This window comes from Brachionichthys hirsutus, chromosome 11, assembly GCF_040956055.1.
Source record: "Brachionichthys hirsutus isolate HB-005 chromosome 11, CSIRO-AGI_Bhir_v1, whole genome shotgun sequence".
Classification (NCBI taxonomy): Eukaryota; Metazoa; Chordata; class Actinopteri; order Lophiiformes; family Brachionichthyidae; genus Brachionichthys; species Brachionichthys hirsutus.
In genome coordinates this window covers 13,893,466-13,920,830 of record NC_090907.1, presented here as the reverse complement: position 1 = coordinate 13,920,830, position 27,365 = coordinate 13,893,466, and the positions used below count along the sequence as shown (strand labels likewise).

Genomic DNA, 27,365 nt, shown 5'->3' with positions numbered 1-27,365 from the left:
TCAGAGTTATAGTTTTGACCATGTATATCCTCAAAGTACTCTGGGTATGTAGTTTTAAGAGATCCACGTTTTATTAAGGTATTTAAAATATTCCAGGTTCCTTTTATATTGTTTTTATTTTCATGTAGCAGTTTTTTATAGTATTACTCTTTGCTAGTTCTGATAATGTCTATTAACTTATTTTTATATGCCTGCTTCCTCAGTTTTTAGCGTGACAAAAATGCCATATAATTTATTTATTTTTTTGCAGGCGTTTTGTAGTCTTGATTTGCAGCCCAGTTATGATCACAGGAAGACTTAAAACACGGTTTATTAACAGCTGATTAGCTCCATTAACGAGTCAATGAAGGGTTCAAAACTGCTTCGGCACATAGAGACCAAGAACCCTGGATTAAAAAACAAGAATGTGGAATTTATGAAACAAAAAACCATGAAGGACAGAAGTAATTATTGGGACCACAATTTATGGTGAGTAGATATTGTGTAACTATTAAATATTTATTTAATAGTTATTGCAAGTGCATAATACAAAGTTTATTGGTAAGATTATATTATTATATTGTAGGGAATTTCCGTATTTAGATGGGATTCCACAACGTAATTACGTGCCGACAACACTAGGAACGCACTACATTTAGTTTGTTATTGTAATGACTGATTTCAACTGAACGCATCACAATAGTCTGTGTGGTACTTAATGCCCTGGAAAGCAGCGCGGCGGGTTTCAAGACCCCAGGACGAAAAGATTAAATATTAGATAGGCGATCGGGCCTACTTGGCCCGGTTGTGAGTGCGTTAGCGACAGGTAGCGGGTCCAGCACTATAGATTAATTACATCACGTGGCTAAAGGCAGCGCGAAAACGGCTTCAAGACCCAGCCACGTGTAATATTGATTTGGTCCTACGTTAAATAAAAGCAGCGGAAATTGTTTAAAGACATTTTTAACGTTTTGGTTTGGTTTGGTCTAAACATTGAAAGAAAGCAGTGACAGACAGGTTTAAACACCATTTTAATGTTTTGTTTTAATTCAATCATACGTCAAGTAAAAGCAGCATAAATTGTTTACAGGCGGTTTTGACGTGTAATTCTAATTAGGGTTCCGGAGTAAAAAAGCAGCGCTTAGAGGTTTCAAGACCTGTACTCTTGGGATAAAGTGAGATTTAGAGCGGGGTCCTCATATAGCTTGCACCACACATTGGTTTATGGAGTGACCCGGTTGGGTCACACCATCAGGGGAAGCTGTAGGGAATTTCCGTATTTAGATGGGATTCCACAACGTAATTACACGCCGACACCACTAGGAACGCACTACACTTAGTTTGTTATTGTAATGACTGATTTCAATTGAACGCATCACAATAGTGACGTCACACAACACAGATAAACATGGGCTTAGATTGGCTGGGGCAAAGTCCCGCCTTCAGGGGACAGAATGACGTGAGGACAAAGCAGGAAGCGTCTTGATTCCAACGAAGCGCGGGCACGAGAGCTGTGGTGGAATCTCAGCGCTGATATCTGAACTAATTGTACTGATCTGTTAATTATATAAATGTCTTAATCTAAACCCACATTCTCCTCATTGAATACGCACCCACTACGGAGAACAAGAACTGGAAGAGGGTTTGGTAAAACCCTACAGAAACACAGGAAAAAGGTTGGGGACCACTGCTCTAGCTCAGCAATGCGCCAGTCCTTTTCCGCATTCTGGAGGCGCAGCATATTTAACTCACCCACGAGATCCAGAAGCTCTTTCTGCTGCACTCTTACAGCACTTACCTCAGCAGATAAGAAATCAAGTTACTTTTTTGTGTCATCTACCTCCTCAGTCGGTGATGATCTGCTCATGCGTTCGAACAGCTTCGGCCACACCCCTCCTTCGGCTGGCTTTGAAATGAGCATTTTCTTTATGAATGCTAAATGCTCCCCGGTAGTCATGAAACCTGACTAACAAATCCTCTGGAGTCATTAGGTGAAGGGTTGTTGCCCCCCCCCCCCCCCCCCCCACCCTCAGGTGAGCTGTTTTGCTGAGATGCATCCAGGTGTGGCTGGGGGTTGTGGATATTGGAGACAGAGGTCAATCCAGTAGTCCCTCATTTTCCGCGGGGGTTACGTTCTAAAAACAACCCGCAATAAGAGAAATCTGCAATGTAGTAATTTTTATTTTTTTACAATTATTATACATGTACATAAATGTCAACCCTCAGCATCCAACTTTGCCATGCTGTTGAGGACGACCAACACACCCACGCACACACACACCGACACTCAACAGCACACACACACCGACACTCAACAACACACACGCACACACACAGAGATCCTCAAACACGAGTTGACGAGCGCAGCGAGTCAACCGTGTTTGTAACTGTCTTCCGATGGTTGACGAGCGCAGAGAGTCAACCATCGGGCGACCAACACACCCACGCCCACACACACAACAGTCAACAGCACACACCCTGACACTAAACGAAACACATACAGACACACAGAAACAGTTTGTGTGTGTCTGTGTGCCCCCACAGACGCGTAGCCCTCATCGAGACCATTCCGAAAATGTATTTTGTGTAATAATCGCATACTCAGAAAAAAAGTTATATTGTTTTTGCAAAAATTCTTTATTCTTCTTCTTTATTTTTTCTTTTTCTTCTTTGTTCTTAAACGGCAATTTGACCTCCTGAACATGCTCGAAAACTCACCAAACTTTGAACCAAGCTCAGAACCGGCGAAAAATTAATTATTTTATGTGTTTCAAAATTGGGCATGAAAAAGTGCCAAAAATCAAAATGCATTGGGCCTATGGAGAGGGGTCCGACGCCAACTTTGTCGGACAGACACAAAATTCGGTACAGACATGCGTCATGTCAGGGCATAAAAAACATATAATTATGGCCACGCCCCCAGGCACACAGGAAGGCGGCCATGTTGGATTGAATCTCAAAAACTGCTGAGTCAGCATTAATGCTGACGGTGCATTTGAACGAACGTCTCCTCGGGGGTTTCACCAAATGAGCTGAAATTCAGTGTACACCATCTAGAGACTTGGGGCATCAAACGTTTTCTAAATTATTTTTATACATTTCACGGCTTCCGTGCGGCAAAGCTCCAAACTTGAGGTAGAATTTTGAGCGTTGTCGTACACCACAAATTGCTCCCGTTTGCACACACACACTCCAATCCAAACCAGATTTTACACACTTATTGACCCTTCCTACCTGGACACTTTAAAAGTGAAACTTTGACAATCGGCCTTACAGCGCCCCCTAGAGAACGATAATAAAAATTGAATGGGAATTTAAAAAATAGTTTGCCAGAAAAGATTGAAATTTTCCAGAAAATTCCCTCATGTGGTCCCGATCACAAAACACAATTGTAAACATGTTGTTCTTTTTACGGTGTTACTATGGTAATGGCCAAAGTTCCCCATGTTAGTCGATGACAAACGACACGATATTATCCCATTATATTTAAAAAGACATATTACCATGGAAACGTCCCAAATTTGCCACATACAATCTAACCCGCATGCCGGTCGGAAAACTCAATCGTAACCATGTTGTTGTTTTGACGGTGTTGCCGTGGCAATGGCCGGCATTCCCCATGTTAATCAAATGAGTGCGACACAAAACAATCACCAACCTTATGAAAATGGCATATTAGCATGGAAATGTCCCAAATTTGCCACAAACATTCTCACACACATGCCGGTTGAAAAGGCAATGACACCCAAGCTGCATTTTTTACACTGTTGCCATGGCGATGGACACCCCTCCTATGGGGAGGGGTCCGATGCCAACTTTGTCGGACAGCCACGAAATTCGGTACAGACATGCGTCATGTCAGGGCAAAAAAAAAAATGTATTGTGGCCACGCCCCCAGACACACAGGAAGGCGGCCATATTGGATTGAAACTTAAAAACTCCTGATGGCAGATGGCCATATAATCCAAATAACGATTTGACTAAACTGCGAGCTACTAATGCAGCTAAAATCTAAACACTCAGGACAAAAGCGGCGTGCGTCGGCGGGCCAGCTCAACGGCCTGTCGGCCGGCGAGGGCCTACAACGCCGCTTGCGGCTTTAATTTCTTTTTGGTTTTATAGGTTAAAGTGTTTCATATTTTGTGCTCCTGAGTTAATGTTGCTGATCAATTTTAATTTATTATTATTTATTGATGTTATTTAATTTGATGTATTTATTTAATTGTATAAATTGTAGTTTAAGGATTAAAATTTCAGGCAAATTGATGCACTTCAAATATTTTCTGTTGCAGACAAAAAAATGGTAATAAAGTTATTCTTTGTTGTAAGTTGATCGATATTTCTTTCTTTTTCATAATTCTTTTTATGTTAATAAGGATACAAGATATATATTTTTTGGGGGGGTGGGGGTCGCGAAATGTTTTTTCTTCCTAGGGGGGGTCGTAACAGAAAATAATTGAGAAGCACTGATCTAGATGGACTTACTGGATTTGGGCTCCTCAACACCAAACCTCTCAGTCCCAAATCTTGTCATGATGGTGGTTAACTCTTGAGTGATCCTTCTGCATCTCCTTTTGCCGTTGCATTCATCTGATAGATTTCAGTGAGTATGTGTTCATGATAAATCTTCTACGTACACAGAAGTTAAATATGGAATTCCACAAGCAGTCGCTCGTGTTCTGGCAGGAACCAGACTGAGAGAACACGATTCCCCTGTTCTGGCATCTCTGCATTGACTTCTGTCAAGAAATGTTGAAATCCCTTAAGCAAAGAGCAGGAGGATCAAGGGTGGCGGGGGGAGAAGAGTCCAGTTCTACATCACTAGCATAAGAAACCAAAGTCATGATATTAAAAAGATAAATTAATCTCCCTTTGGCGAGTATTAAAAATCAACGCTTTACAGTGATGTGTGTTTTAAGATGTTTGCTTTTAAGTGTTAATCATTAGGTGTTTAAAAAATGTTTTGATGAAAGGATGTGATGTTACGAGGTGAAGTTCACAATAATACAATATCTAATGTTGTTATACATATATGCCTCTGGAATGTATTTAAATGTGTTTTGAGAAGTTTTATTCCTGAAAATATTTTCAGGTGTTATGATGGAAGAAAAAGGGAAGTGCATGACAGGAAGCGCTTGTTCTGTGAAAACAGAATGGCGGTTGGCCAAGAGGAAAAAGGTTGCAACAGGGATTTGAATTAACGTCAGAGGAGGCCTCTCACGTTGGCCCCCCTGCCCCTGGATTCTGAATTCTGCATCACTTTGAAATTTCCCTTAACATTGCAGTAAATGGAGCTTTAAAATGTGTTGCTCAATATCTCGGTTGGGATTAGTGACCGATTTGTATGGAATTTAACGCAATCGTGAAGGGTGGGGGTCTCTATCTCACCACCAAATTTCATCTGGATTGGAAACGGTGCTGCTGTTTAGTTTCGTCACTCCAACACGTAGTAATGGCCCCACGCTGAGCACGGCTCTCCCCCTCTCTTCGTTTTTGACTCTCCTCCGACCTGTAATTGCCTCTTTCTTCCTCTGTTTCTCGTTTTTCCTTTCCTCTGTCTCTTGGTCAAGTTGGGTTCTGTCTTTCCCTGCTAATCCTGTAAAGTGCCTTGGGATGACTTTATGTTCTTTATCTGGCGCCATAGAAAGAAAACTGAATTGACTGCAGTTGAAATTAAAGTGACAATAAATGATTCCTTGGTTTGTTGTTTGTTTGTTTGTTTGTTTGTTTGGGGTTTTTTTTGGGGGGGGGGGGGGGGGGGTTGTTTGCTAAAGACTGTTGGCAAACAAACGTTATGCAAGGATTGCAAATAACTTGCAAATAACTTGCATCAGCTCGCCTTCTTCCTGCCACCTGAAGGATATCTGTTGTCACTGTTGGGCCACACATTTTTGTTTTGCCGTTGCCATCTAGTGCTGGAGCCGGTCCCAGCAGTCTATGGGCGAGGGGCGGGGTACGCCCTGGACAGGCCACCAGTACAGGTCATAGTTTTAATAATAATAATACATTTTATTTATACAGTATAGCGCTTTTCTAGAAACTCAAAGTCGCTTTTAATGAAAAGCCAAGAAAACAAATATCTAAAATCAACAGGGAAACATTCAACTAATTAAAATTCAACATTAAGCTGTAGTACACAAGGAAGACATATGGCACAGAACTGAACCCATAAAGATTAATAAAGATATTATTAAAATGCACATTCCTAGTTTAATCTCATTAATATTAAAGGTTGTTTACAGTGCATGTGCTTTCATTGTTTGTTTGCATTTAAGTGTCTCTCATTAGAACCGCTTGGTCGTCTGGGACCCGTGTTCATCATTGATTGTGGGATGCATTATTCCACACGATACTAATGCTTGATCGTGTTCAGCCTGGGTGCCGGTTCCTCCGTCACACTGTCTGCGTCCCAAACCTGCTCTTCAGACCCTTTATGATTCATTTCTGTTGCTGATTAATCCTGAGGCATTTCTCTCATGGAGACGGTGTGCTGAAAGGGGAAAGTTACAGCGTGATGAAATAACACAGTGGCGTCACGCAGTCACGCAGATGTTGGGTTTCTCCTTTTTCCCGGGTTCTTTTATTATATCTCGTGTTGGAGGTGTTTATTCAATAATGAGTCAGGATTATAAAACGAATCAAGTTTACTGAAGGTTTTCAGTAAGTGCAAAGCTGGTAAGGAAACACAGCGCTGGACTCTCCTACAGACGCGGGGGGGGGGGCTCTGTAGAAGAGTCCCGCATGTTCTACGGCAGCGATCTTTATAGTGGGCATGAAAACACCCTGAATTGTTCCCACCGTGTATCAGTTACAATGTGTGATACTTTATATGTGATTAATCTATGTGTGTGATTATTACCACAACGTGTGTAGAGATAAAGAAACTAAGAGTGTTTGTGCAACCTGTGTATTGTGAGTGTGTTGCATAACTCAAATATCTAACACACTAAATACTAATACTTACTAATACTACTCCGATCACAGCTCCGATCAAAGCCTTGCCCCACTCTGACGCGGCTGCAGACTGTTCATCTCAGACTTCTGACTCCTTTCGACTGTTTCTTGTTTGCCTCGAATCACTTTAGCTCAGGTTTGAACAAAGTGCCAAGACACTGATGTCCGGATGCGGATGTCAAATTCATGTTTTGTCCTCGTCAGTTTGCAAAAGACTGTTAGCAAACAAACGTTATGCAAGGATTGCAAATAACTTGCATCAGCTCGCCTTCTTCCTCTTGAAGACGGACACACTTTCATCCACTCAGACAAACATCCAGAGATGTAGAGAGAGCAGTCTAAATGTGAGTCGTGTGCTGATGTAGGAGGATGTTTCCTTGGGCTTGACTGTCGTAATAAACTATTGTGAGCTGAACACACACTTCTCGGCGATGAGTTCCACAAAGGGAATGTTGATCCATCGATGCTTTATTTCAACGTTTCTAGGAGCAGTAAAATGTCTGTTTAAACATAAACTCATCCAGGGTGGGGTTTTCACCTCTCCTGCCCACGCCTCCCTCCAGCCTCAGGCAACCAAGTCTTGACCAATCCCCCCCCCCCCCCCCCCCTGCCCGACCCATCCCAGCCCAGCCCCGTCTGCCCAGGCGGTCTATAAGAACAGAGCCCCCAGCTGCACAGCATCATTATTCTGATCCTGCAGAACACCCCGGAGCCCCACTGGTGAGCTTGTTTCAGTTGTGTTTTTGGGGGGCTTTCATCATTCTCAGCATGACAGCGAAAGGGTGCAGGAGATCTTTCTTTGGACGACTTCTTATTTTTGGAAAACATTGTAAACCCGGTTTAAAATAAAGTTTACTTTATCGCCGCGCCTTCTTTGACTGTGTTGAGTGATTATTCTTGATTTAATCCTTTCTCGTGTTCTCTGATGTACTGCGGTTCCATGAGAGACCGTTTTTTTTAAACATATTGCAATCTTAGCTTGATCGTAATGCTGCCATGTGAATCTCGGTCCACGTTGACTGTGTTTATGTTTGGCCTTCTTTCAGCAGCAGGTCAAAGATGCAGCTTCTTGCAGCAGCGACTGTGGTCGTCCTCGCCCTTCTTGCCAAAGCCTCCGCTAAACCGGTGAGCTAACCACACAGCCTCCTGCTTCATCCTCCACGGGTGTCCTCTTCCTGCCAATTTCACAAAACAAATACAATGTGTTGAAAGCTCTTTCCAACACATTCCTATTATTGGATGAATATTGCCCCCTTTAAGATGGCACGGTCTTCTTTAGTTTCATTAATTTTCCTCAGAATACTTTATATATATATACTGTATATTCATTTATTTATTTATTTATTTATTTATTTCGACCACGTAAACAACCAAAAATGATAAAACAATGCCAAATACATGTGCACACATATACATAAACATAAATACATATATATACTGTACACACATATGTAAAGACATATTCACACACACACACACACGCAGCACATGTAATATTAATTAACAATAACTCAGACAATAAATAATAACCATAATGCACTATCTATGCCATTTACGTGAGCGAAAGGGAGTAGGAAGAAGTAAATACTTACATTCATTCATAATGTCTTTTTGCAACAACATATTGTAGTACATGTTGTAGTTGCTTTCTACTAGTTTTTGAGCTGAAGTCCTCGTCGAGAATGCTTTAGTTTATTTGAACCACTGTGGACGTGCAACACAGGATTTGTTTTGTCGCAAAGACAGTAATAGATGGACAGTGTGAAAAATGCTGGAAGTCAAGAGCTTCATGGAGTTTCACAATAAAATCATTGCAAGATGTTTCCTCCCACTGGAACGGAGGGCTCTTAATTTGACACAGATAGATTGACTGTTAAAGTGGGAGGAGTGGGGAGGACTGTCACTCGGGTTTGTGCTCCAGTGCTATCTGTACAACATTCCACAGCAAATCGTTTTAACCATAATGCAAAAAAACAATAATTAACACGATAAGAAGAGCATGTTTCCATCTCAATGGCTGAAATAAAAACCTGATAAAGGCCTCAATACCAGATTATACACATCACATTCAAGGGGGGCTTCGAGAGTGACAGAGCTCGGGACAGGGAGGGTGAGCAAGCATGAGGGGGGGGGGGTTAAAGCAGATGCTTTCATTCTCTCATGTTGATACATGCTTTAGTGGGTTAGGGCACCTTATAAGATTAAATATTAGACTTAGACGTGGGCTTTGGTTTACCAAAGATTTGCCACTTATTAAATTTGACCGGAGATAGGTCAATAGGGAATTAGAAATAAAACGCAATTTGACAGCAACAATTTGACAGTATGCCATTTTGATTCAAATAAAAAATCGTTATTGATGGAGTCACTCCACCAATAACGTTCAGCAATCAGCTCTCTGCGGGTAGAGAAGAAGTTAAAGAGGAACTTTCCCCGAGCCCCAAACGAGCGCATCTTCCCGTTCACTCCCCGTTCACTCCCCGTTCACTCCCCGTTCACTTCACGTTCACTCCCCGTTCACTTCACGTTCACTCCCCGTTCACTTCACGTTCACTCCCCGTTCACTCCCCGTTCACTTCACGTTCACTCCCCGTTCACTTCATGTTCACTCCTCGTTCACTCCCCGTTCACTTCACGTTCACTCTCTGTTCACTCCTCGTTCACTCCCCGTTCACTTCACGTTTACTCCCCGTTCACTCCCCGTTCACTCCCCGTTCACTTCACGTTCACTCCCCGTTCACTCCTCGTTCACTCCCCGTTCACTCCCCGTTCACTTCACGTTCACTCCCCGTTCACTCCCCGTTCACTCCACGTTCACTCCCCGTTCACTTCACGTTCACTCCCCGTTCACTTCACATTCACTCTCCGTTCACTCCCCGTTCACTCCCCGTTCACTTCACGTTCACTCCTCGTTCACTCCCCGTTCACTTCACGTTCACTCTCCGTTCACTCCTCGTTCACTTCACGTTCTCCCCACAGGTTGGACGGCAGCAGCATCATGGTGCTGCCGCTAACTGGAAGCAGGGATTCCTGGGCAGAGCCTTCTCTTCCGAATCTTCGAGCGATGAAGACTCCTTCTCAGACATGGATCAATCGCTGGAGTCACAGGAAAGTCGGTCATCAGAGGAGTCGTCTGAAGAAAACCGAGTCACAGATCAGCCCATGCCAGACATGACCACCGCAGCAATCACCCCGGAACCAGGCACAATGAGCACAGACGAGCCGGATGTGACTGCGACGCTTTCCCCAGCAACAGCAGCCCCCTCTGCTGGTGCCACGTCACCAAGCGGCGTTACTCATTGGGTGACTGAGGAGAACCCCATCACAGAGAACAGAGGGGACAACTTGGCAGCGTGGATTCCCAATGACATTCATATTTAAAGTCCTTCGGGGATATTTTGCATCTCCTTGTATCTTTCTTGTGAATTGAGAAATAAAAACACAAATTCTCAGTTGGATCAGTTTAACATTAGGTCATCTCAGCTCACTGGTGAAATGCTCAACTAGCCCATCAGAAGCTGTAGAACTGCAAATGGTGAGCATAAAAGCTGCATAAAATAAACCGTTTTTTCCCAATCAGTATGTGGTGCAGTACCATCGATAACCGCAAGATGGGGGATATAAGACAAAGATTACTCTTAAAAGGCGGCTCATAGAGGTAAAATGACATAAAATGAGATGAGATGAGATCAACTTCACGTTTTCAGCAGAAAAAATCATAAAATAGAAGAGTAGTACAATAAAACAACTCACAATAATGCCGTCTACTATTACTACTACTACTACTGTACTTTCAGCGTGTCCCGTCAGGCATCGCCACAGCAAATCAACCTTCTCCACTTCACCCTGTCCTTTGCATCGTCCTCCCCAACACCAGCCACTCTCATGTCCTCCCTCACTACGTCCATGTCTCTTCTCCTGGGTCGTCCTCTAGTCCTGTCCTTTGCATCGTCCTCCCCAACACCAGCCACTCTCATGTCCACCCTCACTACGTCCATGTCTCTTCTCCTGGGTCGTCCTCTAGTCCTGTCCTTTGCATCGTCCTCCCCAACACCAGCCACTCTCATGTCCTCCCTCACTACGTCCATGTATCGTCTCCTGGGTCGTCCTCTAGTCCTGTCCTTTGCATCGTCCTCCCCAACACCAGCCACTCTCATGTCCTCCCTCACTACGTCCATGTCTCTTCTCCTGGGTCGTCCTCTAGTCCTGTCCTTTGCATCGTCCTCCCCAACACCAGCCACTCTCATGTCCTCCCTCACTACGTCCATGTCTCTTCTCCTGGGTCGTCCTCTAGTCCTGTCCTTTGCATCGTCCTCCCCAACACCAGCCACTCTCATGTCCTCCCTCACTACGTCCATGTCTCTTCTCCTGGGTCGTCCTCTAGTCCTGTCCTTTGCATCGTCCTCCCCAACACCAGCCACTCTCATGTCCTCCCTCACTACGTCCATGTATCGTCTCCTGGGTCGTCCTCTAGTCCTGTACTCTGCGAGAAGGCCAAACCAGCTAACCGGTGTCCCTGCTGGGAGTGTGCTTGTAATTGGGATGCTGCAGCAGAGATGCTACGCAAAGGACCAGGTCAGAGAACATACGTCAGAGTTTAAAACAGTGCTGATCTTTAAAGGCGTTAGCATGACATCACTGTCAGAGTTTAACACTCAAAACATCCTGTATAAAATAAATAAACACACAGATAAATCACGCAGGACGATCGTTCGCTCGTTCGCGTTCAGCTTGCCAGGCGCGGTGTCCCCACGGCTTCCGTAGAGACACTGTCTTTGATTGTTTTCTCAGGGGAGTGGCTTAGATATTTACATACAGTTATCTTCTCTGCCCACCAGATGGGGTTGTTCTTCTCAATAACACTTATAGCAATGGAAATATGAATAATTATTCTAACAATCACATTTTTACTTTATATCTGCTCCTTCAAAATAAATACTGGCTCATGTCCCGGCAGCCTTGATTTTGTTCATTTTCAGTTATTTTCCAGTGTCTCTGTGTAATACTTTTTTTCTGATTCAAATTGCTGTTTTTGTCATCGCACCAACCTGCAGAAGAATGTAGACTACTAGTATGTAATATTTATGAAAAGAAAAAAACTTTATTAGTAATTTAGAAATGGTACGGTATGATACAGCAAACAACACGGAACAAACAACATGTAGTGTCGGTCAGGACTGTGACGCTGTGATGTTTACTCTTCTTTATCTATACCAGCTGGTTTGGTGTTAGCATGCAGCAAAGCCTAGCCTATTAGGCATTTTAATAAAATAATAAAAATACATATTTATCCTTGTTTTGTAAGCACAAACATGATGCAGTTACTGATTATTGATTGGATGGGCTGAGCTCGCGCAGACATCAGTTTTAACCTTTGACCCTGTAGCGACTTCCTGCTGCTTTCAGCTTCCACATCCTGTAAAGATCGACCGTTTTCCCCTGTGAGGTCAGACGTGTGATTTTGCAGGAGTTACTGGTTTATCTAAATACAACCAAGAAGAAGGAAAACATTTCTGCTTCCCTAAAGATATAAAAATAATGAGGAAATATTGACGGAGCATATTTAAATCGACGACACTGAAGGCGTGGCTGTCCGTGTTTGGCCCTGTAGTGGAGGTTGATTCTCTGTGGGACTCGTAAAGCCATTCATTCATTGATCAGGGCTTATTTGGCACTGATCACCTCCGGCGTGTCAGTGGCAGCATCGGGCGCGGCCCCCGCCTCATCTGAGTCACTCTCCGTGCTTTCCCGCTCATCTGAGTCGCTGTCAGCTGCTCCGGGGGTGGCCGTGGCCTCCTCGCTGCTCTGACTCTCCCCATCCTCTGACTCCTGGCTGGTGCTGCTGCTGTCGCTGGCAGAGCTGGCATTCTCCTCCTCCTCCTTTTCTTCTGTGGTGCTGGAACTCCCGCTTTTGCTAGCAGTTGCGTCGCTACTGCTCTCCTCCTCACCTGGTATGGAGGAAGTGTCCAGGCCCTGGCTCTCCACCTCAGGGGTGCTGGTGTCCTCGTCCAGGAAATCAGAATGGACCTGAAGAGTCTGGTAGAGGAGGGATTAGAGGGGTGTTATTTTGGGTTTTTCCAGAAATGCACACTACAAAAGAGCTGTCCAATCATAGGAGCTTCATCATCTCCTTGTCTGTCATGTGACTTGTCGATTCAGATTTTGTCAAACATTTAAAAGAAAAGATTCGGCTTGTCAGAATGTGATGACACGCTAACGCTTCAATGGCTGTCCTCTTCTTGAAGCTCAATGCAGAACTATCAGTATATATTAAATGCATATGAGAAAATTCATTTGATGCCGTGTTCCATCTATCCATCGTCCTGATCGCTTTGCCTGTAATCGGGTCGCGGGTCGTGCTGGAGACTATCCCAACAGTCTATGGGCGAGAGGTGGGGTACGCCCCGGACAAGCCGCTCGTTCATCGCAGGGTCACACACAGACAGGAAATCATTTAGTTTCAACTTAGTAAAGTCAAGGGACGAAGGAGGAGGATGAAGCCGGAGAACCCGGAGAGAACCCACGTAGACACGGGGAGAACACGCAAACTCCTCACAGACTGGCCCCAAGTTGTATTTGAAACTGCAATCTTCTCTCTGTGAGGCAGCAGCGCTTACCGCTGCGCCACCGGGCTGCCCTAACGCTGTATTAATTTAGCTAAAACCCTTTGAGTAAAGGGCAGTTCATCCTAGAGGTTGTACTTGTACCCCCATAGAAAATGCATTTGCAGAAATTTAGTTTTCGTACTTCATCTCTTGCCTGGTGCTTTTTGAAGTGTGTCCCTTTATGAGCCAGCCTTCCTATTGACACTGCGTTATCTCATCCAATGCTGATGTGTTTCCAGCAGACTTCTCAAACCCTAACATTCCCCTTACATTCTACACGTACATGTATTTATTACATCTTTATCTTAGCCAATTGCTTTTGTCCTGACTGTGTCTCGTGAGCCTCAACAGGCTGGACTTTGCTTCATTGTTAAGTTGTATTCTTGTCTACGCAATGATAAAAGTAAACACATTTCATTCTTCTACCTCTATATTTGAGTATTTGACGTTTTGTAAACACTTCACTATGTGTAGTGACATTTTAATAGTGGTATAAATATCAGGTTGGACATTGAACACAACTGCCTGGAAGCACAAACTGACCTTGTACAAATGCAGTGACTTGTCCACCTCATTTCTGTCCCTTATGTCGTAGGCCGACTTCTTTCCTGTGTCGACATACTCGTAGGACTTGTAGGGTTCAGGAACCATGTGGTAGGACTTGTCTTCTCCATACACACTGGACTTATAATCACCGGGATAGCCTCCGAAGTTGTCGCCGCGGCCTGCATGAATATATGAATGATGAATACATTTATTAGATAGAATGTTAGAGTACAAGTACAGTCACACAGTAGCATGTATTACAGTACAAATACAGTCAAACAGTAGCATGTATTACAGTACAAGTACAGTCAAACATCCTGTGTAAGAGGAGCATTTCTAAAAAGCCCTTCCGGTCTTGTTACCGTTGAAAGTCCCTAGTAAATAAATCATCGACATTTAACAGTACCATTTTCACAATTGAGACTGTTGGGATAGTCTCCAGCACGACCCGCGACCCGATTACAGGAAAAGCGATCAGGACGATGGATAGATGCAATTTTCACAATACATCGTCACAAACCATCCGTGTCGGTGACGATGGTAGGCTCGATGGGTTCAGGAGTGGCTTCGACCGTGATCACGGGCGTAAAGACGGTGGGAGCGGCGGTGGACGACTCGCCCGACTCTGAGCTGTTGCTCGAGTCATCATCTTCCTCGCTTTCCTGGAGACACAGAGGTTGGAGTTGTCAGGGAGGAGTGGAGTGAGAATAACTTGGCATTTCAGAACATTCAGACAGATAGCTGGATTGGGAATTCGTTCTGAAGTGCCATGCTAACTACTAGCTTGTTACCATTGGCTTGAGTTGGGATGGTTATTGATCCTGTCCTTAATCAAATTCAGGATTTTTACCTCAGCGCAGAGACGGAGGTTACATATACATGTAATAGTCGCCCTTTTGTCTGTCGGTCCGTCCGTTAGGAAGATAACTCAAAATTTTCTGGACGGATCTTGATAACATTTTCAGTCAATGTTGGAAATGTTACCAGGAACAGCTGATTCGATTTTGGTAATGATCCAGAAGAGATTCTGGATTCTGGGCCCGTTTGGTAACATTGCAGTTAATGGCAGTTCAAAATGTGTTCCTCAATAGCTTGGTTGATTACTGACCAATGTTTATGGAATTTGACACAGTCATGTAGGGTGGGGGCGTCTATCTCACCACCAAATTTAATCCGGATCGGATCCAGAATGAGCTCAGGAAAAACTTTTAAATTTTAACATTCAAAAGCCATTTACAGAATCAAAAATCTCTTTAAAACTCTGTTTTAAAATAAACTCTGATTCACGTTTACTTTTCCTGGTTGGTGACACCAAGAACAATTTAGAACCTTTTGATGATAATCCTAGCAGATGTGGATGGTTTAAATCCAGTTAGGAGGGGAATGAGCTGCTTGGTGGAGGTCTGCGCCAGTGACGTACAGTCAGGGGAGGCAAGTGAGGCACAGCCTCACCTGTCATCATATAAAATCATGTAAAAATCATGTATTTGTATTATTAAAAATAATATAAAAATCATATAAGCTATAATATAACATCAGTGATATTATATTATATATTTTATGATTTTTTCATTTTTAATAATACAATTAGTGTGTAACGTATTCCTGTGCTGAGCAGGATTAAAATGCTGCAGAATGAGGCTAGTGTAATACCGCCTCTCGCCGATAGGAGACCCGTGAGTGATTCAGGCACTCATCAGCTGATCCGCTCGTTCAGACGGGCTTGTAAACACGGAAGCGCTGGCTGTCTGGATGTCTGGACGTGAAGCAAGAACCCGTGTTTCCTGCTTTTCCTGCCTTCTTTTCTCAACTTCTGACGATGTCTGGACTCAGATGGGATATTACGACATGAAGAATTTACCGAGAAGCCTCCAAACACGAGCAGCGACCGCGCGTATTCATGGTCAAATTGCGCTAGAAACTTTTGGGACGTCCCGGATAGACCTGGCTTTGGACGGACAGCGGAGACTTAACATCAGCGTACACAAAGCTAAGGAAAAGTAGAACCGAGAGATGTTATTCCATTTATATATTGTATTGCACTGTTGCTGCTTCGAGCCCATGAGACCGGCGTCTGGCCGTTTCTGGGACCGATTCGAGCAGAACCGCGGTGGACTGGGCCTGACAGAGAGTCCGTTGGATGTGAACGAGTGTTCTGTAACGTTCTGGAGAACATAAGCTGTCAAATGAAGCCCAGCTTGATCATCTGGTTTAATCTGCAACGCAAACTTAAAGATACTTTAACAAAGGGAGTATTTAGAAGTCAAAGTTTTAAAAATGACCGTAATTTACTAATGTTTGCTAGAAGTAATCATCATGATAATGATGTTTTTATACTCACATTCTCCTCTGCTTCATCATCATCATCCTCGCTGTCATTGCTGCTGACCGAGGCTGTGCTGGCAGATTTGAGTTCGACTGCTGCCGTCTGCTGCAGAAAACATTCAAGCAGTCAGAAACTCCCCCCGAAGGAACGTCTGCACCACGAAGATGCATTCAGTCTCACCTCGTCTTCATCAGAACTCTCCTCAGAGGCGCTAGAAGGTGCTGACGCGGCGCGCTGTAACATGAAACACGAGCCAATGATTCATAACTGTTGTTCTTACGTCAGCAGAGGAGGGAGGAGAGGAGAAAGAGGAAACGAGGAGAATATTCCACCTGCATCGGGGACGCTGCCGGAAACGCTGCAGGAAACGCCGCAGGAAACGCTGCAGGAAACGCTGCAGGAAACGCCGCCGGCTGCTTCCTGAGGACTGGAGCTGCTGGCTGGCTCGCCTGGACAGGAAGAATATCAGTGTCTCTCTCTCCATCTCTCTCTTTCGTTCTCTCTCTCTCTCTCTCTCTCTCTCTCCCTCTCTCTCTCTCTCTCTTTCTCTCCCTCTCTCTCTCCAGATACTCACCACCTCCTCAGAGCTCTCTGAGCTGCTGTCAGAAACTTTTCTTGCCTACAAAGTGAAAACATAAGGAAATCAAAAGTTAACTTTCATGCGGGTGCTGAAAGGAAGTAAGACTCCAATCTAATTTCAGGATAAGCAGTAGTAGTAAAAATAAATAAATGAGAATAAAGTACAAATAAAAGAAAACAGCCAGACTTACTGGCCAGCAGAGAGCAGTGGCGAAGAGCAGAACAAAAATGGCTCCGACTTTCATCATGTGACTCTTTGGTGTCTGGAATGAGAGAGATTCAAAAACAGGCCGGCTGAGAACCCTTTTAGAACATGACTGTTTATCACAACGAAACATGGAACGTCTTCCAGAGGTAAGAACTTCACATCCCTTCGCCTTCGGAACGTGGCACTGACCGGCCTGGACTGGAATCCTCGTGGACCGACCGTTCCTGGTCTGATAATCTGAGGTATCAGTTATTTTGAAATATTGATTTCAAAATAAAAATAAAAAGAGCGGCTCGGTGGCGCAGTGGTAAGCGCTGTTGCCTCACAGGAGGTCGCAAGTTCAAATCTGACTTGTGGCCTTTCTGTGAGGAGTTTGCATGTTCTCCCCGTGTCTGCGTGGGTTCTCTCTGGGTTCTCCAGGTTCTCCCCGTGTCTGCGTGGGTTCTCTCTGGGTTCTCCCCGTGTCTGCGTGGGTTCTCTCCGGGTTCTCCAGGTTCTCCCCGTGTCTGCGTGGGTTCTCTCTGGGTTCTCCCCGTGTCTGCGTGGGTTCTCTCCGGGTTCTCCCCGTGTCTGCGTGGGTTCTCTCCGGGTTCTCCCCGTGTCTGCGTGGGTTCTCTCTGGGTTCTCCCCGTGTCTGCGTGGGTTCTCTCCGGGTTCTCCAGGTTCTCCCCGTGTCTGCGTGGGTTCTCTCTGGGTTCTCCCCGTGTCTGCGTGGGTTCTCTCCGGGTTCTCCCCGTGTCTGCGTGGGTTCTCTCCGGGTTCTCCCCGTGTCTGCGTGGGTTCTCTCCGGGTTCTCCCCGTGTCTGCGTGGGTTCTCTCCGGGTTCTCCCTGTGTCTGCGTGGGTTCTCCCCGTGCCTGCGTGGGTTCTCTCCGGGTTCTCCTAGGCTGGTTGGTGACACTAAATTGTCCGTAGGTGTGAGTGTGTGTGTGGCTGGTTGTCTGTCTCTGTGTTGTCCTGTGATGAACTGGCGGCTTGTCCAGGGTGTAGCCCCGCCTCTCGCCCATTGACTGCTGGGATTGGCTCCAGCTTGGCCCGCAACCCGATAACGGATTAAGCGGTTGGGACAATGAATGAATAAAAAGAGCCAGCCAGTAGCCAGAGATGGAAATGGGGACACGTTCAGCAGAGTGATACTCAGAGTGATACTCAGAGTGATACTCAGAGTGATACTCAGAGTGATACTGCTCAGGCTGAGTCAGACGCAGCAGTGCAACCTGCTGGTGCACGTTTTAACGGAACAGATGCATCAGACTTCCTGCTGTTTTAGCACTTCCTCCTGGATATATCAGCACCATGGGCAAAACGAAGCCTTATTTGTTCTTCTGCATGGATGAAACTCTACAGGATCTTATTTTCCTTTGCAAAGGGAGGAGCAGTCAGAGATTTTAATGATGGCCTCTTTCTATACCATATAATTCCCTGGGTTATAACTGGAAAGCCAAACGGCTACAGACACATGATGGTGTGTGTGTATATCTATACATAGATACATTGTGAGGACACGTTTGAGCTTTAGACCCGGACTGTGGAAACATATCTGGAAATGTGTGGATTTTTAAAGTCAGCTCATATCTGCTTTTGCTACTTTAAAGGTAAAGTATAATTTGACATGTACTCATGTATTTCCTTCCATCAGGAGAGTGACATGTTCATTTAATTGTTCTACATCCATTATACATGTTTGAGCACTTCCATCCTCATGTAACCCAACAAACACCGTTAGCTTGAATAATAATAAAGAAATAAAATGACAATAATACAGTAATAACATAATGAACATTCAACAAAGGCTTGGTCGTTTGCTCGTGTGCTGTCAGGCCTGGTCCCGGCCATGTGAAACACAATCCTAGGTTTAGTTTGTTGCTGCTTCCTATTTATGTTGCCAGTATTATCCTCATCAGCCAATCAAACCCACCCCAGCGTCACTCCTGACCAATCACAGGCTGGCTTCCATCCCCATAAAGCAGGGGTGCCAAACTCATTTCACACCGCGGGCAGCTTACGGCCGAGGACGATGTCGAGTGGGCCGGACCAAAAAAATGTAGCATATTCAGCTATAAATAGCAAAAATGTCTTTCCTTTTTTTGTATAAAGAAGTACATTAGGAAAAACGTGATATTTAATGAACTATTCTTTTACAAAACATTTCATGAAACACCTCAGATTTCTTTAGAGAAACGTGTAATTTATTTATCATTTACATGCATTGCAACTGATCCCATCGATTGTACGAAGGCACAAAACTTTAACAAGGTACTGATAAATATAGTAACGCACTTTAAGATAAAATGAGACTCATAAAGAAAGTGCTTTTAAACATTTACACATGTGCATATCAAATCTGAATGGAATCCCTGCCTACAGCTTTAAACTAAACAGAGTACTACTACATGTGTAAGGAAGGAAGTATTCACTGTCCTGTAAACTTCAGCTTGTGTGACCTTCATGCATGAAACACACACACAATGCATGCTGAACATGCATGGAGCTGCATGAACAGCAGCATCCCAGCATGCTCTCTGCTCCTGAAGCTCACTAACATTAAATCAGCACAGGAAGGACTCTTCTTCACAGAGCTGCATGAACAGCAGCATCCCAGCATGCTCTCTGCTCCTGAAGCTGCTCACTAACATTAAATCAGCACAGGAAGGACTCATCTTCACAGAGCTGCATGAACAGCAGCATCCCAGCATGCTCTCTGCTCCTGAAGCTCACTAACATTAAATCAGCACAGGAAGGACTCTTCTTCACAGAGCTGCGTTCTTTCAGTGCAAACAGCGTCTCAGGCAGCATCTAAAGGCGTTAGTCTCGTCTGCACTGCTTTGGTTTTGGGCCTGAAACTTGGCATCTTTTTACCTGCACAGGTGCATCAGCATCAGGCGTCACTCTCAGAATGTCATTGAAGTGCTTGTGTGTGAGCCTTGAACGCATTTTAGTTTTATTGATCATTACTGACTAAATGTGTTCTCAAAGGTAGGTCGTCCCAAACGTGCACAGTTCTGTTCATTTGGGGTTCCTGCAATAGATCAATAGATACTGATCAAATGGGTCCAGACCTACGGAGGCTAATCTGCCCTTCAGATCTGCGTCACATTGCAGATCAATTATTTCTAGCTGGATGTCGACACATCAGAAGCTTTACCTGTGAAAGGTGAGCAGAAACAGGAAGTTCTGTCTCAGGTTCACCAAATACCTGAAACGTCTCTCAGTCTGGTCTTTGTCCCGTTTCACGTGCGCATCAGGTCTCGTCACACGCACGTCTCTCAGGCAGGGGACATGAGCAGGATCTCCCAGAGTCAGCTCCCATGTGCTGTTTGGTCTGTCTCAGTGATGCGTGTCTTCTACTCTGACCAAAACAGTGCGCCCCCTAGCGGATAATTCTTGAAAAGCATTTAATTTAACACCCCTGCCATAAAGTCTCTAATAAGAACATGTAATTACCTGCACGACTCTTGTGGTATTTATGTGCACGTTTGGATTTTCATTTCTGATGATGCCCAAATTAGGAAATCAGTTTCAGAAATTATCTTGTTACCAAACTAAAGTCCGCTTGAAAGCCTTTAAGCAGAAACCAAGACCATACAAAGAATGCAGAAAGTCGATTTTAAAGAAGGATCAAACCATGAAATGAAATAGAATATAAAATAGAAATACTTAAATCAATAACAGAGAAATAAAACATTTTGTTAGCGCTGAGCCTCCGTAGGTTTGCTGAGGCTCAGCGCTCATGCTGGATGATGAAGGCAAGCTTTCCCAGAACAAGCTGGCCCGTCTGCCCCCCAGCACCCGGCTTGTCCCCGGAGGGGTCGCCGCAGGTTACTTCAGGTTCATTGCATGTTCCATTTGCCAGACTTAGTGTTCTGAATTATTCGTACATACTGCAGCATAGTAATATATGTAAATAGTCAGTATTGCACAAACGTGTCTATATACTTTTGGCCATGAGTGTAGTAAAAATGAATGAAAGAAACAACATTCTTTAAGATAAATACTAACTATGTAAGGCATTTTAATCCCATATCATCCCAGCGCTGGAGCAGATTAAAGCTTCTGGTGGTTCCAGTGTTTCTTACCTGATGGACGTTTCAGGACGGAGACGGCAGGCGGACGTGGTTGTCTTCGGTTTATGTCCTCGGTTTCCCTGGATGTCGTCCACTGCTCAGTGATGCTGCTGAAACCGAGGCTCCTGGTTGGCTTATGAACTCTCCCGTCCTCTGACAGCAGCCAATCAGCTCCGAGCCTGTGATGTCATGAGGTTAGCCACTCAGTGGTCCACCGCTCCTCTCTCTCCCACTCTTCCTGTGGTCGGTGCTGTGGTGGAGTGGGGGGGCACACACACACACACACACAATGTAAAGACAAACACATGACAAGCAGACAGTGATGGCCAGACAGAAGGGTATTAATGTACCTCTCTCTCTCTCTCTCTCTCTCTGTCTCTCTCTCTCTCTCTCTCTCTCTCACACACACACACACACACTTGTTATGAAGTTAATTTAAGGACCTGCAGTGACAGGTTCTGGGAAAACAAGCAGCTGGTATGACAGTGATTCAACTTCCCCTCAGACGGATGAATCTGACCGAGGTCTCTCCGGATAATTGGCAATTTGTCTCCAAAGCCAGACTGTTTTGTCTTAACAAGTGAGGAGGCATGCTTTTTCCCCACACGTGTGTGTGTCTGTCGTATTGTGTCGCTTCTTATAAATAGTTGTAAATGTGTCTCTTTCTGTGAGTGCATGTACACTTTACATCGTCCTCCCCAACACCAGCCACTCTCATGTCCTCCCTCACTACGTCCATGTCTCTTCTCCTGGGTCGTCCTCTAGCCCTGTCCTTTGCATCGTCCTCCCCAACACCAGCCACTCTCATGTCCTCCCTCACTACGTCCATGTCTCTTCTCCTGGGTCGTCCTCTAGCCCTGTCCTTTGCATCGTCCTCCCCAACACCAGCCACTCTCATGTCCTCCCTCACTACATCCATGTCTCTTCTCCTGGGTCGTCCTCTAGCCCTGTCCTTTGCATCGTCCTCCCCAACACCAGCCACTCTCATGTCCTCCCTCACTACGTCCATGTCTCTTCTCCTGGGTCGTCCTCTAGCCCTGTCCTTTGCATCGTCCTCCCCAACACCAGCCACTCTCATGTCCTCCCTCACTACGTCCATGTCTCTTCTCCTGGGTCGTCCTCTAGCCCTGTCCTTTGCATCGTCCTCCCCAACACCAGCCACTCTCATGTCCTCCCTCACTACGTCCATGTCTCTTCTCCTGGGTCGTCCTCTAGTCCTGTCCTTTTCATCGTCCTCCCCAACACCAGCCACTCTCATGTCCTCCCTCACTACGTCCATGTCTCTTCTCCTGGGTCGTCCTCTAGTCCTGTCCTTTGCATCGTCCTCCCCAACACCAGTCACTCATGTCCTCCCTCACTACGTCCATGTCTCTTCTCCTGGGTCGTCCTCTAGTCCTGTCCTTTGCATCGTCCTCCCCAACACCAGCCACTCTCATGTCCTCCCTCAATACGTCCATGTCTCTTCTCCTGGGTCGTCCTCTAGTCCTGTCCTTTGCATCGTCCTCCCCAACACCAGTCACTCATGTCCTCCCTCACTACGTCCATGTAACAGACAGCAGAATCATTAAACTTGATTCGCTCGTAAAGTGTCTGAGCGTGTCTGTGTTTTGACGTCTGACACACTGGATGGTTCAAATGCTGTTTTCGCTCCCAAACTGAGGTATTTATGTCTAAGTGCACCAGCAACACTCGAGACACATCCACACATCCCGCCACGTTGGCAGATTAACGATGTACAGTGGAATCACACGAACAGATAAATAAGCATAATGACAGCTAGACCAACTTGATCTCCCTCATCTGGAACTCATCACCTGATGTCTGTTGCATGCATTTTGCAAAAAATACTAAGGGAAAAATCCCCTCCCTGAGCTGCCACCTTATCGTGGTGGAGGGGTTTGCGTGTCCCAATGATCCTAGGAGCTCAGTTGTCGGGGGCTATATGCCCCTGGTAGGGTCACCCATGGCAAACAGGTCCTAGGGGAGGGACCAGACAAAGGGTTGCTCGAAAAACCCCTCATGACGAGTTAAAAAATTGGTCCTGGGCTTCCCTCGCCCGGACGCGGGTTACAGGGGCCCCCTCCTGGAGCCAGGCCTGGGGGTGGGGCACGATGGCAAGCGCCTGGTGGCCGGGTCTTCACCCATGGAGCCCGGTCGGGCATAGCCCGAAGAAGCTAAATAAATACTAAATACTCTTTATTGATTTTGTCCCTCGGAGGGCAATTTGGTTTAAAGCAGTTACAGTCTAACTCAGTGGTTCTCAAATGGTGGGGCGGGCGGTGCGATGTCAGGGGGGGCGCCTGTGTCCGCGGAGAAAATGTTTTTTTTGCCTTACGAGAGTAAAGTGTAATTGCACATCCACTCCAGTAGTTGGCAGTGGCGCCCTGATTGTCAGAGTGCGCGCAGGGAGGATTAGCAGAAGAAGAGTGGTCGTATACAATATACGGTGGGAGAAGAAGAAAGACTTGACTTCCTTATTTTCAGTTGCAGACTAAAAAAAATGGTAATAAAGTTATTATTTGTTGTAAGTTGATATATATTTCTTTCTTTTTTACAATAGTGTTTTTTTTTTCGGGGGGGGGCGCGAAATGTTTTTTTCTTCCTAGGGGGGGCGCGACAGAAAATAATTGAGAGGCACTGGTCTAACTGGAGTCTGCTGCTGGTCGCCGCTTGCGCAGGCGCCCAGGCAATGTGGGTGAAGTGTCTCGCCTAAGGACACAAAGACAGTGTACACATGTGCCTGAGCCGGGAATCAAACCGCCAACTTCTCGATCATAGGACGACCCTCTCAACCACTGCGCCACCATCGCCCCTATGCAAGCAATGTGGGACGTTCTTCCCGTGGGCTCACCACCCATAGGAGGGACCAGAGGGGTCGGGTGCAATGTGAGCTGGGCGGCAGCCGAAGGCGGGGACCTTGGCGGTCCGACCCTCGGCTCCAGAAACTAGCTCCAGGGACGTGGAACGTCACCTCTGGCGGGGAAGGAGCCTGAGCTGGTGTGCGAGGTTGAGAAGTTCCGACTGGATATAGTTGGCCTCACCTCGACACACAGCAAGGGCTCCGGAACCACCCTTCTTGAGAGGGGTTTGATTGATTGATTGCTTTATTTCGAACATGCAATTTATAAAGACAAATATAAAAAATACAAACCGAAAACAATGATAATAGTCAAACTAACAATAACAGTCAAAACAACAATAATAATACAAACAGCATGTCCGAAAAGGAGTAGGATGAAGCATTAGCTTATTTAAACCTACCCCCTCTCCACTACTCAACAAACCATTCCTCTAACATACATACATTCAATACATTTCCAAAATAAATAGAAAATTGAAATTGTAAATAAACATATTTTACACAATTATTATTATTATTATTTATTTTTTATTTAATATTTTACTAGAAAATAATTAGAAAATGAACCCGTTACATACACAAGATAGAAAATAAAGTAAACAAACAAATATATTTACAAAAAATAGAGGGAGAAAGTGTAAATAACTAATTCATAAATCATTCGTTAAAGCCCTTCTCCCTTGTTAAGCGTTTGTTTTTATAGCGCTGTTATCCTGTGTCCAAGCAGGCTTTTATTTTGAAGGAGCGTACGTTATGTGTGACGTCCTTTTTTTAAGTTTCCGGTTCCTGTTTGTATCTGTAGCCTGCTGTTCCGCAGCGCGCACTGTGAGTGATGCGATAAAGACGCCCTGGAGAGGCTGAAGAAACAGAGCGGAATATTTGTTCTTTTTGCACACAGAACCTGCACGCCTCAACAGGTTATGGGCCCAGACACCCAGAGACACCCAGTGGACTCGGTGACGCAAAGTTGAGCCGACGGACCGAGGAGAAGAAAGGTGTGCGAGGGCGGGCTAACGAGCTGAAGCTAACGTGGAGTATTACACGGGGCTTAACGAGCTGATTTAGCAAAGCGCCATCGAGGTTCTGGCGTGGAGGAGGGACAATGGCAACACGTGCTACTGGACTCCTGTCCCCGCGAATGTTCTTCGACGGATCTGAAGACAAGTACGACCTTTGGGAGACAAGGTTTTTGGGACATTTAACACTCTAAAGTTGAAAGAGACTATTTTGTATGAGCCAGCTAGCGAAGAGCAGAGAGCAGTAGATGGAGCGAAGAACCCAGATTGCTATGCTGAGTTAATAATGCTAATTGACGACAAGAGTCTGTCGCTAATTAGACACGATGCTGCAGACGATGGCAGAAAAGCACTGAAGATACTGGGAGAACATTACTCAGGGAAGAGCAAGCCGCGCATCATAAACCTGTACACGTCCTTGACCAAGCTGCAGAAGGAGGACGAGTAAACTACGGACTACATCATCAGAGCGGAGAACCTGAGCAGAGAACCTGATTACAGCTCTACGGGGTGCCGGTGAGACTCTAAGTGATGGTTTGATGATAGCCATGATTCTGGGGGGTTTACCAGATTCCTATAAACCATTAGCTGTCCATATCACGCAAAATGAGGACAATGTGACTTTTGCCGACTTCAAAAGAAGATTACGAATATATGATGAATCAGAGAAAGTGAGCACAACCGAGACCACAGATAATGTGATGAAAACGGATGCAAAGCACGGAAGAAATGTCCAAAAGAAGTCCACCAGCAACCAAGGAAAAGGTGAAGATGCGTATTTGACGTGTTTTAAGTGTGGGATAAAAGGACACAGAGCAAGGAATTGTACCAGAAAAGTGTGGTGCAACTTTTGTAAAAGCAACACACACCAGGAGTCCGTGTGTAGAAAGAAAGACAAACAGGACAATGCAAGGAAAGTCACAGATGAAGAACAAATGACTACCTCTTCAAAGTCACACGAGCCAAAGATGATGGTTCAAACCCCAAAGTGATAAAGAAAGGCATTATGGTGGATGCAGGAGCAACATCCCACATCGTGAATGACGTAAACAGTTTCACGAGCTTCGACAGCACATTCCGACCGGAGAGTCATTCAGTGGAGCTTGCTGATGGGACGCGTTGCAGTGGAATGGCCAAAGGCAGAGGGACGGCGAGGATCCTTCTCCTGGACAGCGATGGACGAGAGCGCAGAGCACAGCTGGGGGAAGCGCTGCATATGCCTTCATATCCCCACAACGTCTTTTCAGTGTCACGAGCCACAGAAGGAGGAGCAACAGTAACCTTCAAGCGGGGTGCCAGTAACATGGTCACCAAAGACGGTAACAGATTTAGCATTCATGAATATGAAAAGCTGTATTACCTGCCTACTGTTGATAATACTGACCAGTGTAAGGTGTGTCATGATGTACAAACCTGGCATGAGATTCTTGGGCATTGTAATTTTGAGGATGAAAGGTATGGACATTAAGGGGAATGCAGTGAAGCCAGATCAGATGTGTGAAATCTGTACACAAGGCAAGTTTACTCAAACGAGAAGCAGGGAGCCAGACATCAAAGCAAAGAAGCCCTTAGAGCTTTTCCATACTGACCTGGCAGGCCCAATGAAAACGACAAGTAAGGAAGGGTACAAGTATACACAGTCTTTTACTGATGATTATTCAGGTGCAATACTAGTGTATTTCCTCAAGTCAAAAAGTGATGCAGTACACGCTACTGAAAGATGTCTGGCTGACATAGCGCCATATGGAGAGGTCAGGTGCATACGTTCAGACAACGGCACTGAATTCACCAAGAGGGACTTTCAGATGTTAACAAGGAACGAAATCAGGCATGAGACATCCGCACCTTACTCGCCACACCAGAATGGCACAGCAGAGCGAGGTTGGCGAACGCTGTATGACATGGCCAGATGCTCACTGTTAGAGAGCGAGTTACCAGACTCGATGTGGAACTATGCTATTCAGACAGCTGCTCATGTAAGAAACAGGTGTTACGATAGGCGAACAAAGAAAAGAAAATGTTTTTATAGCGCTGTTATCCTGTGTCCAAGCAGGCTTTTATTTTGAAGGAGCGTACGTCATGTGTGACGTGCTTTTTTTAAGTTTCCGGTTCCTGTTTGTATCTGTAGCCTGCTGTTCCGCAGCGCGCACTGTGAGTGATGCAATAAAGACGCCCTGGAGAGGCTGAAGCAACAGAGCGGAATATTTGTTCTTTTTGCACACAGAACCT

The 27,365-nt window shown here is 45.2% G+C and overlaps 1 protein-coding gene and 1 long non-coding RNA gene across 3 annotated transcripts; one reads left to right on the top strand and one right to left on the bottom strand.

Annotated features, from left to right (window-relative positions):
- The first annotated feature begins 7,632 nt into the window (after positions 1-7,632).
- On the top strand, positions 7,633-10,476 carry LOC137901805 (uncharacterized). 2 transcript variants are annotated; one of them, XR_011105712.1, is made up of 3 exons: positions 7,633-7,653; positions 7,980-8,058; positions 9,913-10,476. It is a non-coding gene; the product is annotated as an uncharacterized lncRNA (long non-coding RNA). The 2 variants fall into 2 exon arrangements; XR_011105713.1 differs by having other exon boundaries at positions 7,637-7,653; positions 7,983-8,058.
- A 2,121-nt stretch (positions 10,477-12,597) lies between these two features.
- spp1 (secreted phosphoprotein 1) lies at positions 12,598-17,234 on the bottom strand. The gene is made up of 7 exons (XM_068745204.1): positions 17,181-17,234; positions 16,985-17,029; positions 16,591-16,644; positions 16,426-16,515; positions 14,605-14,746; positions 14,082-14,263; positions 12,598-12,969 (listed from the first exon to the last, which is right to left on the bottom strand). The coding sequence occupies exons 1-7, from the start codon at positions 17,232-17,234 to the stop codon at positions 12,598-12,600; spliced, it is 939 nt and encodes a 312-aa protein (XP_068601305.1).
- Positions 17,235-27,365: the final 10,131 nt, after the last annotated feature.

Bases quoted from the DNA above. Each gene is read 5' to 3' on its own strand.
- spp1 (XM_068745204.1), bottom strand. From the start codon at position 17,234: ATGAAAGTCGGAGCCATTTTTGTTCTGCTCTTCGCCACTGCTCTCTGC. The intron at 17,030-17,180 runs GTAAGTCTGGCT...TTCACTTTGTAG, and splicing joins CCACTGCTCTCTGCTGGCCA to GCAAGAAAAGTTTCTGACAG. The intron at 16,645-16,984 runs GTGAGTATCTGG...TTCATGTTACAG, and splicing joins CAGAGAGCTCTGAGGAGGTG to CGCGCCGCGTCAGCACCTTC.